This window comes from Sorex fumeus, unplaced genomic scaffold (genome assembly GCF_029834395.1).
Source record: "Sorex fumeus unplaced genomic scaffold, SorFum_2.1 ptg000045l, whole genome shotgun sequence".
In the NCBI taxonomy this organism is placed as follows: Eukaryota; Metazoa; Chordata; class Mammalia; order Eulipotyphla; family Soricidae; genus Sorex; species Sorex fumeus.
Window position 1 is genome coordinate 5,627,561 of NW_026606102.1, and position 14,330 is coordinate 5,641,890.

General features: G+C 44.9%; 1 protein-coding gene across 1 annotated transcript in view; it reads left to right on the plus strand.

Moving 5' to 3' along the window:
* The first annotated feature begins 2,082 nt into the window (after positions 1-2,082).
* TM2D1 (TM2 domain containing 1) overlaps positions 2,083-14,330 on the plus strand; it is a 45,794-nt gene continuing 33,546 nt past the window's right edge. The window contains exons 1-2 of the mRNA XM_056122289.1: positions 2,083-2,275; positions 5,173-5,246. Of these exons, the coding sequence (XP_055978264.1) occupies positions 2,115-2,275; positions 5,173-5,246 (235 nt within the window). The 5' untranslated portion in view covers positions 2,083-2,114. The remainder of the gene's footprint in view (positions 2,276-5,172; positions 5,247-14,330) is intronic.

The following is a 14,330-nucleotide window of genomic DNA, read 5'->3' on the forward strand; positions in this document are numbered from 1 at the left end:
ATACCCAGCATTTAAAATAATCCCCTGAGCACTGCCAGGAGTAATTCCTGAGTACAAAGCCAGGAGTTATCCCTGAGCATCTCCAAACCAAATTTAATTTTGTAATGTTTAGGTTAAAAAAATGGGACTAGATAAATTTCATTTTTATGAATACTTAAACAAACAGAAAGCATAACTTTAATTTTAAAAAGTGTGCTTTCTTCCTTTGCAACTTGTAGATTAAGTGCTGCAAAATTGGTTTTGAATTTTTTAAATTTTTTAAATGGAGTGATAGCACATCAGGTAGGGCGTTTGCCTTGCATGAGGCTGACCCGGGTTCGATTCCTCTGCCCCTCTCGGAGAGCCTGGCAAGCTATAGAGAGTACCTCGCCCACATGGCAAAGCCTGGCAAGCTCCTCGTGTCATATTCAATATGCCAAGAACAGTAACAACAAGTCTCACAATTTGTTGTGACATGTTACTGGTGCCCGCTGGAGCAAATTGATGAACAACAGGAGGACAGTGCTACAGTGCTACATATAACGATGAATACTACAGACAATAGTTTCACTTCCTCCTACCCCAAAATGACACTTCTCATAAAGGTAAAGGTAAAGGCCCTCCCATTGATCGTTGATTTGCTCGAGCGGGCCCAGTAACGCCTCCATTGGAGACTTTGTTGTTACTGTGTTTGGCATATCGAATACATCACGGGTGGCTTGCCAGGCTCTGCCGCACGGGCAAGATACTCTCGGTAGCTTGCAGAGCTCTCCGAGAGGGGCGGAGGAATCGAACTCGGGTCGGCCATCTTGGCCGCTTGTAAGGCGAACGCCCTACCCCTGTGCTATCGCTCCAGCCCCATGTCTACGGCCATACCACCCTGAACGTGCCTGACACTTCTCATAATACATCATTTCAGTGTTCTCAAATTATGGTTCTTGGACCTATAGTATCAACATCACTTAAGAATTTGTTATAAATGCAAATTATCCTGCCCCACCTAGGTTCTTGGAACTGTAGACAGTTCTTCTGTGTTTCAACAAGTCCTTCTTGTAATTTTGATGCTCTCTAAAATCTCCAAACTGGGCACAGCTCAGTAGTAGAGCACTTGCCTTGCATGTACCAGGCCTTGGGTTTAATCCCTGGCACCGCTAAAAAATAAAACAAAAGTTGAGAATCACTGCAAAACCCCATTCTTCTACGTTCTGTTGTGGATCAAGAGGCACCAAATTAAATACTTTTACACCTGAGGGGAAAGATTACATTTCACTATGGAAAATTCACATTTTGTTCAATATATTTTAAAAAAATCCTCATTACAGAACCTTTAGAACACACAGAAATTCAATAAGAAGATATGAAAAAAAAGTAACTAAAAGACGCTCCAACTTTTCTTTCTTTTTTCTTTTTGGGCTTTTTTTGATTGGGGTTGGGGGTTCATACCCGGCTATGCTTAGGGGTACTCCTGACTCTGCACTCAGGAATCACTACTGGCAGTATTCAGGGGACCATGTGGCATGCTGGAGATCGAATCCTGGACAGTCACGTGCAAGGCAAAAACTCTACACGCTGTACTATAGATCCGGTCCCCAATTTGTCTTTGGTGTGGTCCTCCACTCTTTCTTTGGTCTCCTTGCCTACAATTCCATAGTTTAGATAAAGGCAGATGTTTGTCCCTGAAACTTGAGTCCTTAAATTCAGTTCACAGCAGTCTTTACAAGTGCTTCTCTAAACAAACAAACAAACAAACAAACAAACAAAAACCAGGGAGGCTATGCATGGCATCACCATGAGATAGAGAACAGATTCTGAACTCCAGCATCAAATTTATTCCAACAGGCTGTGCTTGAGAGCAACGCGCAGGACGAAGGGAGAAAACGTTCGTCAAGCGTTTCTCAAATGCAACCAGCCGCTGGGGACTTTTGAGGACGGGAAAGCCTAGACCGGTTAGCTTGGATCCTTTTGAACCCTTGAGCCTTGTTCCGCCTCGCGCGCTGCAAGACCAAGCACAGCCCTGGGGCATCCCGAGGGCCCGCAGGCGAGAACGCTGAGCGGCGCCTTTAAGAGCCGCCCGGTCTCCGCCCACGCCTGCGGAAGGCGGAACCGGAAGTCGCGGGGTCGCCCCGGTCCCCAGCATGGCGGCCGCCTGGGCCCCCGGGCCGGCTGCTCCGGAGGCGGTGGCCGCCCGGCTCCTGGGCGTCCTGTGGCTCGTGTCGATCCCCACGGGCCCTTGGGCAGCCGCCGCCGCCGCGTCCAGCGAGGAGACGATTAAATGCGAGGATCTCAGAGTGGGACAATATCCTCCGTGAGACGCGCCCGCCCGCCCGCACGGGGGCGGATTTGGTGGCGCGAGTTGGGGCGGAACGCAGTGACCGGGGGCCGCTGATGACCCGGGGGCCGGGGAGGAGGTGGGGCAGGGGCCACCCAGTGGGCAGGCCCCGGCCCAGGCGCGAGCCGTGCGGGCCGAGCCCGGCAGGTTCCACCCCGGTGCGTGTCGGCCCCGGCGCGGGCGGGAAGGAGGAGTTGGGGGCAGGTCGAAGAGGAGGTCGGTGGTCAGGGTCAGTCGCGCGTCGTTGAGTCCATCCGGATTGGACCCCCGGGCTCCGGAGAGGGAGATAGCAAGGTGAAAGGAAAAACCTGCGGGCAGATTTTGCAATCGGGAGCAAATTCGGTGGAAATGCAGAGGACAGTGAGCGGGTGGGGTGGGTGCCAGCTTGCAGGGTCCGGGTGCTGTGATGCTGGAGCATCGCTTGGTGCACCCAAGGGATGCTCGGCCCCGTAACTGGGACGCTGCATGTCAGCTCTAGATTGGGATGCATGAACTGAGGCTGCGGGTGTTAAATGGGGCATCTCTCTCTCTCTCTCTCTCTCTCTCTCTCTCACGCACGCACGTGCAGCTGTGATAAAGGCAGAAGCAGACGAAGTGGGAATCGCATTCACACTGACATGAGCAACTTCGGGGCTCGCTCTTCAAGTCCCTGGTCTCCCCTGAATTCACCTGCTCACCCCGGCCTGGCTCTTCCTTTGCTTGTTCCTTGTCTTCTCCCTTTGCTTATTGTGCAAAGGAGAGGCCTGTGTTCTCGAACCCGTAATCCTCCCACATCTTTCTCGCCCCTCACTTCTTTCTAAATAAGTGTCAATGAAAACGATCTTATGCATAATAAAATAAAATATATGTAGCTGCTTGGGGGCTGGAGGATCATAGATTCCCCTTGCTGGAATCCAAGTTTTGCAGGGCCTTGTGGGTTGGATCCGCCCCCAACCCTCAATCCCACAGCCCTGCAGAAACCAGCCACAGCGTGGGAATAGCCCTGGAGGGCTATTAAAATTACCCCCCACCCCCAATAAAATTAAGTAGCTACTTTTGTACAGAATTAGAGGAGGTCTTACACAAATTGTGGAACAAAAAATACTAACACGAGATTGAAACAATCTGAGAGAAAAATCTTAAAATTCAACTCTTAGAAATGCTTAGACAGTTTAAGGTGTTAGTTGGGTAGAAACTTTCTTTATTGGCTATTCAGATTTGTACAGAATAGCTACAACTTGCCGAATACTTGGAGTTTGGAAATCACAATCACAAACTTAGTAAATTGCTGCTTTTCCTTGGCAAAAATGTCAGAGTCATCTTTGGAAATAAGTGAACAGTTGATATGTGTGTGTGTATATATATATATATGTGGGTGTGTGTGTATATGTATATATCACGGTTCTCCCGTTGTTCATCGATTTGCTGGAGCGGGCCCAGTAACGTCTCCATTGTGAGACTTAATTGTTACTGTGTTTGGCATATCGAATACGTCACGGGGAGCTTGCCAGGCTCTGCCGTGCGGGCGAGATACTCTCGGCAGCTTGCCGGGCTCTCCGAGAGGGGCGGAGGAATCGAACTCGGGTCGGCCATGTTGGCTGCGTGCAAGGCAAACGCCTTACCTGCTGTGTTATCGCTCCAGCCCATATATGTATATACATGTGTATATATATATAGCTTTTTTGGGTCACATCCAGCGATGCATAGGGGTTACTCCTGGCTCTGCATTCAGGAATTACTCCTGGAGATGCTCAGGGAACCATATGAGATGCTGGGAATCGAACCCAAGTTGACTGTGTGCAAACGCCCCACCCGCAGTGTTATTGATCCAGCCCCAACTTGTATATTTTGAACCCTGTTGAGAAGGTGCTGAGTGTACCATGAGATAATAAAAGGAAAATGTCTGTTATTCCTGCATACAAATGAGGTTCCTCATGGTGATTTAAAAACTTAATCAGTGTCAAACCCTATTTCAAATAATCCAATATAAGATGATTTGTTACAGGTAGTGATATATATGGTAATACTTTTGGGGCCCCATAACGGAATGCAATAAAAAATCTGGAAACTTTTTTTTTAGCCTGCTCTTGAAATAATTTTGTAATAATTTTTCTTTTCATTTTTCCCTTTGTGCTTGTGCCCTGATTGATGTTCTTCAAAGATGGCACTTCCTGGTGCCAGGGGTGTGGCTCAGTGTTGAGAGCACATGCCTTGCAGGTGTCAGTTTCTGAATTGGATCCCGCTGCTCAACTACAGAATAAAAAGGGGGGCTGGAGTGGAGTACAGCGAGTGGAGCATTTGCTTTGCACGCAGCCAACCTGGGTTCAAATCCCTGGCACCTCAGACAGTCCCCTGTGCCCTCCCAGGAGTGATCCCTGAATGCAAAGCCAGGAGTAAGCCTTGGGCACCACCAGGTGTGACCCAAAAACTGGAAAGAAAAAAAAAGTACTCAGTTAATAAAATGAAATTTCTATCTTTTGCCTGAGCTAATATACGTATGCTAATGAACTTTTCTTGTGATACTTCATGAAACTTGGTGCAGTCAAAAGTGTATGTGGGGGCTGGAGCAATAGCACAGCGGGTAGGGCGTTTGCCTTGCACGCAGCCAACCTGGCCAACCTGGGTTCGATTCCCAGCATCCCATATGGTCCCCCGAGCACCACCAGGAGTAATTCCTGAGTTCATGAGCCAGGAGTAACCCCTGAGGATTGCTGGGTGTGACCCAAAAAGCAAAAAAAAAAAGTGTATGTGATTGTGCTTATTGGACAAACTAGCTGCTGCTTCTTACCTCTGAATATAAACATGAGTATGTAATATGAACTGTTTGGGGAGGTCCATGGTTATCTTGGAATGTATGTAGTTCCTCTTTCCTTGACTTTTTTTACATATATTTGTAAAGACCCCAAAATAAATGATGCGACCCAAGAACCAGTTAATTGTACAAACTACACAGCTCACGGTAAGGCTTCTGGAAATCGGTCTTTATTTTGGGGGTGGGGGTTGGGCACCGCCAGCGGTGTTCAGGGACTGCTTCTAGCTCTGTGCTCAGTCTCCCCACGTGACCGGGATTGAACCAAGTGGGGGTCAGCTGAGCCTTTCATGATGAGTGCCTTACTCAGGTTCCCTCTCTTGCCCCAACAAAGAGAATTCTTTAGTTTCTAATTCCTAAAAGAATTTAAAGTAAGACTCTTAGCTCAGTAAGGTACAATAAATGGCGTTGTATATTTGTAAAATATACTTCAGTGTGTGAGAGCATTATAAGTATGCATCTGTATTTTCTTACAGAGGTGGATGATACCCTCAGCATAATAATTTGGGGGGAAACTTTTGTTCTAAAGTTTGTGCGTTCAGGGGGCTGGAGAGATAGCACAATGGGTAGGGTGTTTGCCTTGCACGCAGCCAGCTCGGGTTCGATTCCCAGCATCCCATATGGTCCCCTGAACACCGCCAGAAGTAACTCCTGAGTGCAGAACCAGGAGTAACCCCTGTGCATCGCCGGGTGTGACCCAAAAAGCAAAAAAAATATTAAATAAATAAACAAAGTTTGTGCGTTGTCTATTTTGTCAGATGAAAGTGAAAACAATTGCTTTCTCAATTTAAAATATTTTTAAAATATGGTATTTTAAAAGACTATGTTTATAAAGGAAGGGAGGAAGATGTTTGTTGGAGCCACTTAGCATTCTTATTTGCCCTTTCGCATAATGATGGCAATTAAATAGTATTATTTTGAGAAAAGAACACCTGCTAAGGGGCCGAAGCAGTAGCTGAAAGGGCTGGAGGATACGCTTAGCATGCATGGCTGTTCGATTCCTGCTGTCTCTGGTTTCCCTGCGGACCGCCTGGAGTGAGCCCTGAGCATTGCTGCATGTGGCTTCCCCCCAAACAACAAACGACACCTATGAACTTCTACTGATGCTTTTAAGTAGAGAACGAGGAAGGTAACAATTGGATGTTTCCTTTATAAGCTGAAGCTTTTCTAAAATAGATGCATATTCAGAGATTTAAGCGCCTGGTTGCCACAATACACTCTTGTTTTTTCAAGAATTTCTTGTATATAAATAATTGTATTTAAATTATACGTAAATCTTGGAACCAGAGGTATAGTACAGCAGGTAAAGCGTTTGCCTTGCACACAGCCAACCAAGGTTTGATCTCCAGCAAAATATGGTCCCCCAAGCACTGCCTGGAGTGATTCCTGAGTGCAGAGCCAGGAGTAAACCCTTGACCATCGCTGGATAGGACCCAAAAAGAAAAAAAAGATTGATTTCTTGATTGTGAACTTGTATATATTTTAAAAAGCAGATTCCCCCATAAAAAATTAATTAATTAATTAAAAAAAAGCAGATCCCCAGAAACTGCAACAAAAAGCTTATCTTGGTTTATCTCTCTAGATGTTATATTTTGTGGTACCTGTTAGCCCAGGTCTCAGTGACAGAGATTTGTGGTTTTGATTGTTTGGGGGCCCACCTGGCAGTGCTAAGGGTTTACTGGAAGACTTAGGGGACTATATGGGATGATGGGGATTGAACCTGGGTCAGTCAAATGCAAGGCAAGTGCCCTACCCACTGGACTGGCCCTTCAAGAGATTTTCTTCAAAAAAAATGTTAATGATTGCAGTTCTGTGGTTTACAATACTGTTAATAATGGTTTCTCATGCACAGGGTTCCAACACCACACCCATCACCAGTGTCCCTGCTTACCCTCTCCACCCAGGACCCCAACAACACTCCCTTTCAACACCCCCTCCCCCTCCAACTCAACTCTGTTGCCTCTGAACCTTTGTTGCTACCCTGCTGTGTAATCTATGTCCCACGGAAGAGAAAGATCAGTCCGTGTCTAACCCTTTCCTGCTGACTGACTTTCTCAGCGTGGTATCCTCTAATTTCATCCATGTTGCTGCAAATTGCATGATTATGTTCTTTCTTGGAGCTTCAGTAAAGATCATTGAAAGTCAGTTGTTTAGACTTTCCATGGCCATTTTGCTGAAGTAGTGAAACTTTAACAGGATCGTGAAAGTTTATAATGTGACCGTTTATACATACAAATAAATAGCAACAGGCTATGCATACAATAATTCGCAGTAATATTGCATATGTTTATGTGACATCTTAAGGGTTATATACACTTATTTAGTGTGGGTGCATTATACTTAAGGGAATTAATAAGGGGGGCCAGAGTGATAGAATATGGGTAGGGCACTTACCTTGCTTGTGGCTGGTTTGGGTTTGATCCCCAGCACTTTGTAGTTCCCCTGAGCTCACCAGGATCACCCCAGGGGTGATCCCTGAGTGCAGAACCAGAAGTAAACCCTGGTTGAATGCCCTGCCACAGAGGTAGGGTGGGATGGGGGGATGGGGAGTAGGACGGATACTGGGACTGGTGGTGGTGGAGAATGGGCACTGGTGGAGGGATGGGTACTGGATCATTGTATAACAGAAACCCAAGCACAAACATTTGTAAGTCTACAACTGTACCTCATGGTGTTTCACTAATAAAAATTTAAGAAAAAAAAAAAGAAGAAGAAGAAGTAAACCCTGGTTTACTGCAGGTATGACACAAAAATCAAAAAAAGGAAATTAGTTAGCAACCCTCTGTCCCCCTTGTTAGTGCATTTATAAGTTTGCTCAGATTGGGCCTAGATGGAGTCCTCACAGTGCAAGGGGTGCCCCAACATGCCCCTGCCCCACAGCCTGTGCCTGGGGCTGCTCCCGTCTGTGTTTAGGGGACCATGTGGTCCAGGGTATCTTCTGGGGTTAGCCACATGCAAGGCAAGTGCTTTAACCCCTGCTCTTTCTCTCAGATCCCTAAATAGTTAAATTATTAAATTATAACTAATTTAAAAATAAACACTTGTTAATTGGGCTAACCGGAAGCTTTTTTTTTTTGGTAAGGAGGGAGGTTTGGGGCCATGCCCATCTTCCTCTTGACTCTACACTGAAGGATCACTCCTGGGGTGCTCAGGGGACCATCTAGGGTGCTGTGGATTGAACCTGGGGTGGCTGCATGGAAGGAAGGCAAGTGCCCCCTGTATGGTCTTTCCCGCCCCAGGAAGATATTTTGAATACATCAAAGCAAATAACTGAATTCAGTAAGTATTTCCTTACTGAGAAATTACATGGAAGACTTTTGCTAGGTGGGATAGTTCATAAATTTCTGCCCTAAAGGAGTTTTCTGCCTTCTATTTGGCGGGGAGCTATTTTGCTGGCGGGGGGCGGGGGGCGGACAGTGGGTGGCCAGGGGTCCCGCCTGTGCTCCTGCACACGCAGCATGTGCTCCAGCCTTCTGAGCCATTGTCTGGGCCCTCTGTCTTCAGTATTTATTGAAATTCATTTATTTAACAAAGTGCACATACGTGTAACTTGCACACACAGCGACTGCTCCCAGATAATGAGAAACCGCCACCTGCTTGCCAGAAACCCCCTTTGCTTTCTCACAGACACTCCCTGCCTAGTAACAGGGAACCATTAGCCTAATGGTGTAGGTGCTTTTGGAGTGTTGTGATTTTGGGGGTCCTCTCAAGCAGTGCTCCCCTAGCATGAGCTCTCTCCCCAGTCTCCAGCCCAGAACTGCCTTTAATATCAGTGAGTGTTGAAGGACAGTAGTCTCCTCCTATTTTAGTGGGATGTTTATTTGAGATGATCCAATGTGTTAGATGGTCGAATGACTAGATTTAGGTGAATCAGTCCAGGCTGGAAAGTTCTGTGTGATTGGGCAGCCTCAGCCCCACACGTGGGAGGGCACATGATTAGACATCTGTTTCTCCTTGGTGGTGGTGGTCATTGTTAATCACCGATCACTTACTGCTTCTCTCAGTACTTGATGCATTTTCCTTTGTAACATTAAAAATGTAAATGGGGAGACTCATTACAATGCCTCCCCCCCCCTTTGTTTTTGATTTTGGAGCCATGCCCAGCTGTATCCAGGGCTTACTCCTGGCTCTGCTCTCCAGGTCACTTCTGGTGAAGCTCAGGGGACCATAAGGGGTGCCAGAGATCAAACACGGGTCTGCTGCATGCAAGGCAAGCTCCTTATCTGATGTAGTATCACTCCAGCCTCTATGCACATGTCTTACTTGCAATTTCTCCCATAAACTTAACCATGCATTGAGGTTTGTGGCCTGTACCACTTTGCCATGTCAGTTGCAAATGCTGAGTTTTCTAACTGTAGCTCTCCCAAAGGAAGGCTAGATTTTTTAAAATGTAGGAATACTGGTATTTATTCAGCCATTGATTAAGCTGACTAAAGCGTGCATGAATTCCACATCACTTTTTAAAAAAACTTTTTAAATTAAATATCCGTAAGATAGACTATTACAAAGCTGTTTATAATTGGGTTTCAGTCATACAGTGATCCAGCACCCACCCCTCCACCAGTGTACATTTCCCACCATCAATGTCCCCTGTTTCCCTCCCACCATCCCCCAACACCCCACCCCCGCACCCCTACTTCCTTCTTGCTCTCTCTCTCTTTTTCCGTTTGTGCATTATGGTTTTCAATACAGGTACTAAGAGGTCATGGTGTTTGTCCAGGTCATTCAGTGTTTTTATTGGGATGGTAAGGCTGAAGTAGCTGGGTGGCAACTTTGGGGTGTGGATGTGAGAGGCTTTTGGAAGTACAGGGAAGTGGGGGAAGGTAGTCCATCCTGACCCTGAGAAAGCCTGGAGATTTCAGTCACAAAACCAACATAACAGAATAGGAAAGCTATATTCTGGTACTGGAAATGTGAAGATATAAGTCGGCTCTTGTATGTTCCAAACAGGGAGAGCATGAGAGAGATTGAGAGAGAGAGAGAGAGAGAGAGAGAGAGAGAGAGAGAGAGAGAATAATGATCAGACTCTCGTGATCAATAAATTTGGTTAAATTTGATTAAATCAAATTAATGAATTTGATTATTGGGGGGGGGGGGCGGGGGAGACCATGTGGTGCCCGAGATGAAACTTGGGTCTCCTACATGAAAGCATTTCGCCCATTGAGCCATCTCTCTCTGGACCAACATTTTTATTGTTACAAAACTTCATTTCCTGATTATTTCAAGGTTAGCATTTTTACATTATAAAACAGTGTTGCTTCATAATTGAGTAGTTCTGTGCAGCTAAAGGCTTGAATGGATGCCATCTAAATCCTAGATATCTGCCAGAGCCAAACCTTTTTCAGAAAACCTGCGAATTCAATAGTTTTCAGGCTTGTTGTGTGTTGCTTAATCTTGTTTACTGGTTGACAGTTGTTAGTAATCAGCTTCTTTAATCGAATCAAATTGATTTTATTTTGCTTGTTCCTAAAATCAGTGTAAGCATGAACTTATCATGGTTTCATGGCATAATTAAGAGTACTGAGTATTATTAGTCTAGATCTGACAGAATATTACCCACTTATAAAATTTTGGTCAACCATTTAATTTGTTGGAAATTAAGGTTTTCTGTTTTAAAAGGAAAAAAAAGGAAAAAGGAACATACTACTAGTTCTGTCTGCTCTCCAGGTTTTCCTTTAATAAGGAACAAATGAAATACTACAAAGTAAACACAAGGGTCGATGCTTCCTTTTTTGTGTGTTTGTTTTGAGATATCATAGTTTATAATAGTGTTGTTCCATAGTTGCTGAATAAGACCCCAATCCCTCAAGAGCCCTCCAATATTATCCTACATCCCTAACCTCCATCCACAACCCTCACACAGTTCCCAGTTCTATTGATTAGTCTCAGGATTTGTCCAATCCCTTTCTTTGTTTTTTAATACTCTACATAAATCATCGATTTTGTCTTTTATTTTCTGACTCATTTCACTTAACTTGACCCTTTCAATTCCATCCAACTTGCAGCAAACTGCAAAATTTCCTCTTTTCTCATAGCTGAATAGTATTCCACTGTGAATGTGCGCCACAATGTCTTTATTCAAACTCATCCGGTGTTGGGCACTTGGGTTGCTTCTGGGTCTTGGCTCTTGTGAATAGTTCTGCAGTGAACATAGGTGTATGTGTGTTTTTTTTTGGGATTTGTTTTTGTGTTGTTGGGGTCAATTCCCAGGAATGGAATCATAGGCTCCTATGGATGTTTTATTTGTAACATGGCGAAGGAATCACTAAAACATTTTCGAGAGAGACAGTTGAACAATTAATTTCCCACTGTAAAGCCTTTCATTAATTTTACAGCCTTTCACTATAATACGTTCAGGTAGTGTTTTGTTTTCCTGGTGTCCTTTTAATGTTAAAATTCTCTAATTTCCAAGTGAAGGGAATCCTGGCATTTGCTGAGCAATTTTTCTAACTTGGCACCATACCAACACACCATCTGCCTTTATTATTATTATGGTTTTTTGAGCCACACCTGGCAGTCTTTAATCCTGGCTCTGCACCCAAAGATCACTCCTGGCAGGGCTTGGGGGACCATAGGAGGTGCCAGTGATAGAACCCAGGTGGACCACATGCAAGGTAAGCGTTTTACCCACTGTATTATCCCTCTGGCCCCATTGTCTATGTTCAATACTTATAAAATAGCAGTACCGGGGTGTTGTCCCCATTCTTCAGTTTATAAAACAAAATTTAGTGAGATCATATAACTTGCTTAAACAGTTATCCTAGTTAAGCAACAACATCTATCCTTAAGTTCAAATTTGTCTAGTCTTAGAATCCCACACTTTGGAGCTGGAGTAATAGCACAGCGGGTAGGGCTTTTGCCTTGCATGCAGCCGACCCGGGTTTGATTCCCCAGCATCCCATATGGTCCCCTTAGCACCGCCAGGAGTAATTCCAGAGTGCAGAGTAACCCCTGTGCATTGCCAGGTGTGACCCAAAAAGCAAAAAAAATAAAATCCCACACTTTGGATTTTCTGTTCAAATCTCTTATTGATTATTTTCTTATGTCATGGAAGGTTAGAGATGTAGCCCAGTCATTTTCAGTTTACATAGGTTTCAGCCCTTGGGCTCAGTTCTTCTGTCAAACTTCTAGAAACATTCTAATAATGTTCTTCCCTCTTTTCTTTATCTTTCCCTGCAACAGGGAAGATAGTTATATTTTATATTAAGAGTATCCTGGAGACCCAACTTTATATGATCTATGAGAAGATCTAATAAGGCTGTATGATGAAGTGACAGCTTCTAACCAAGAAAGTGCGAAGTAGTACATTCAGAGAATTACTCAAAGTTTCAAAATAGAGGTCTGGTCTGTGGCACAGTTCTTCATCCCAGAACTACCCGGTTTAAGGACTTGAAAATACTTGAAGGTGCTTGAAATAAAAGAGCACCTGTAGGTACTTTGTGAGTACCATCATTACGACCTGGAATGCTCCCTGCCCGAACTTCTTTAAACTAGATCTCTTTTACACTGGGCTTGTAACTCCTGCCTTGCGTGTGTGTGAGTCCGATCTCCAGCACCACTTAAAAATATATAAATATTTGATTTCTCTTTGGCTCATCTACATACTTAACCTGATGCCTAGAGTCTTGGCCTTCATCCAGGAATACGTGTCTGTGTGCTCCTAGGTGTAGACAGTATTTTCGCAGGACTAAGCAGGCTAGACGTTGGTTTAATTTTCTCATCTTATAACAAGAGTATCCCAAATAGCTTGCTCCGAAACAGCAGGCATTGCTCTGCTTCTAGGGGGAGAAGCCTAGTAGCTGCACCCTGTTCTCTTTCCTTCCCTCTTCCCCACCTCCCCCCCCCCTCCCCCATTTATTTGCTTGTTTTGTGCCTGGCAGCACTCAGAGCTTACTCCTGGCTCTGCATTCAGGGATCACTCCTGGCAGACCCTATTGGATGATGGAGATGGACCCCCAGTTGGCCATGTGCAAGGCAAGGGCCTGACTACCTGTACTGTGCCCCAGCCCTGGCTTTTTTTGTTTGTTTGTTTTCTTTTTTACAGTGACTGTTACAAGCAGTGCTGGGGGTTGGGGCAGGGGGAGGGATTCTGATATCAGGAATCAGACTGAGAGCCTCAAAGGTGCAAGACCTGTTCTTCACTTGAACCTTATCACCAGCCCCCTCCTCCCAAGTTGTTGTTTTGTTTTGTTGTTTTGTTTTAGCTTGGGGGCCACACCCACCTCTGCCCCAGGCTTACTCCTGGCTCTGTACTCAGGAATCAGGCCTGACTGGGCTCAGGGTATCATCTGCATTGCTCAGGATGGAGCCCACAGTAAGCGCCTTAACCTGCTGTCCCATCTCTCAGGAGCCTCAAGTTTTTGAATCCCACTGATCTAGAAAAGGGGTTTTCAGTTTCTTTGCTACTTACGTTTTGTCCTAGACAGGTCTCTGCTCTGAGAAACATGATGTATTTTTTATTTCTTTTGATTTTGTAGGGGGTTTTTTTTTGCATTGTAGAATGTCTTAACAATATCCTGACTTCCATCTCTTCCCACTTAATAACCGAAAGTGTCTGGAGACAAAGCATCTGTGTCACCATTGCAGACATTTGCCCCGCCCAGTTTTGAGTCATCCCCTTTCCTTCCTTTCCTTGCATGACCTACCACGGTATATTTTCAAGAGACAGACCCTATGGACACGATCATAATTCATCCACAGAAGTCAATAAATCTTACCCCTCTGTCAAGGCAGGTGGCCAAAAGCTGCAGATAAATTACCTGTTAAAATTTGGCCCGGTTCTCTTTAGATCCAAACATTATGTCCTTCTTGCTTGTATCTGGAGTCCATGCAGGAAATGACTGTGGAAAAGCTCTGTTGTTTTTTATTTGTTTGGGGTTCATAACTGGCAGTTCTGGGATTTGCTCCCAGCTCTATGCTAAGGGGTCTGTTTGGCACCAGAAAATAGAGATCAGAGATTGGCCATAACAGGAGTTGACTGAATGTAAGAACAAGTGCCTTTACCTCTGTACTCTATCTAAGATCTTGGAAAAGTCATTGTTTTGTACTATTTCTCATTGAAGACCTTCTCTCTTATATTCTGTTTCCCACCGTTATAAACCAGAGCAGTTTTGAGGTGGATCAGCATACTTTCTTTGAGTTATAGCACCGTATCTCTACTTTGGCCATACCCACCAGGAATATCTGAGTTATATTTGTGACTTAATTAGTATCTGTGCCTGGTGCTTTATAGTA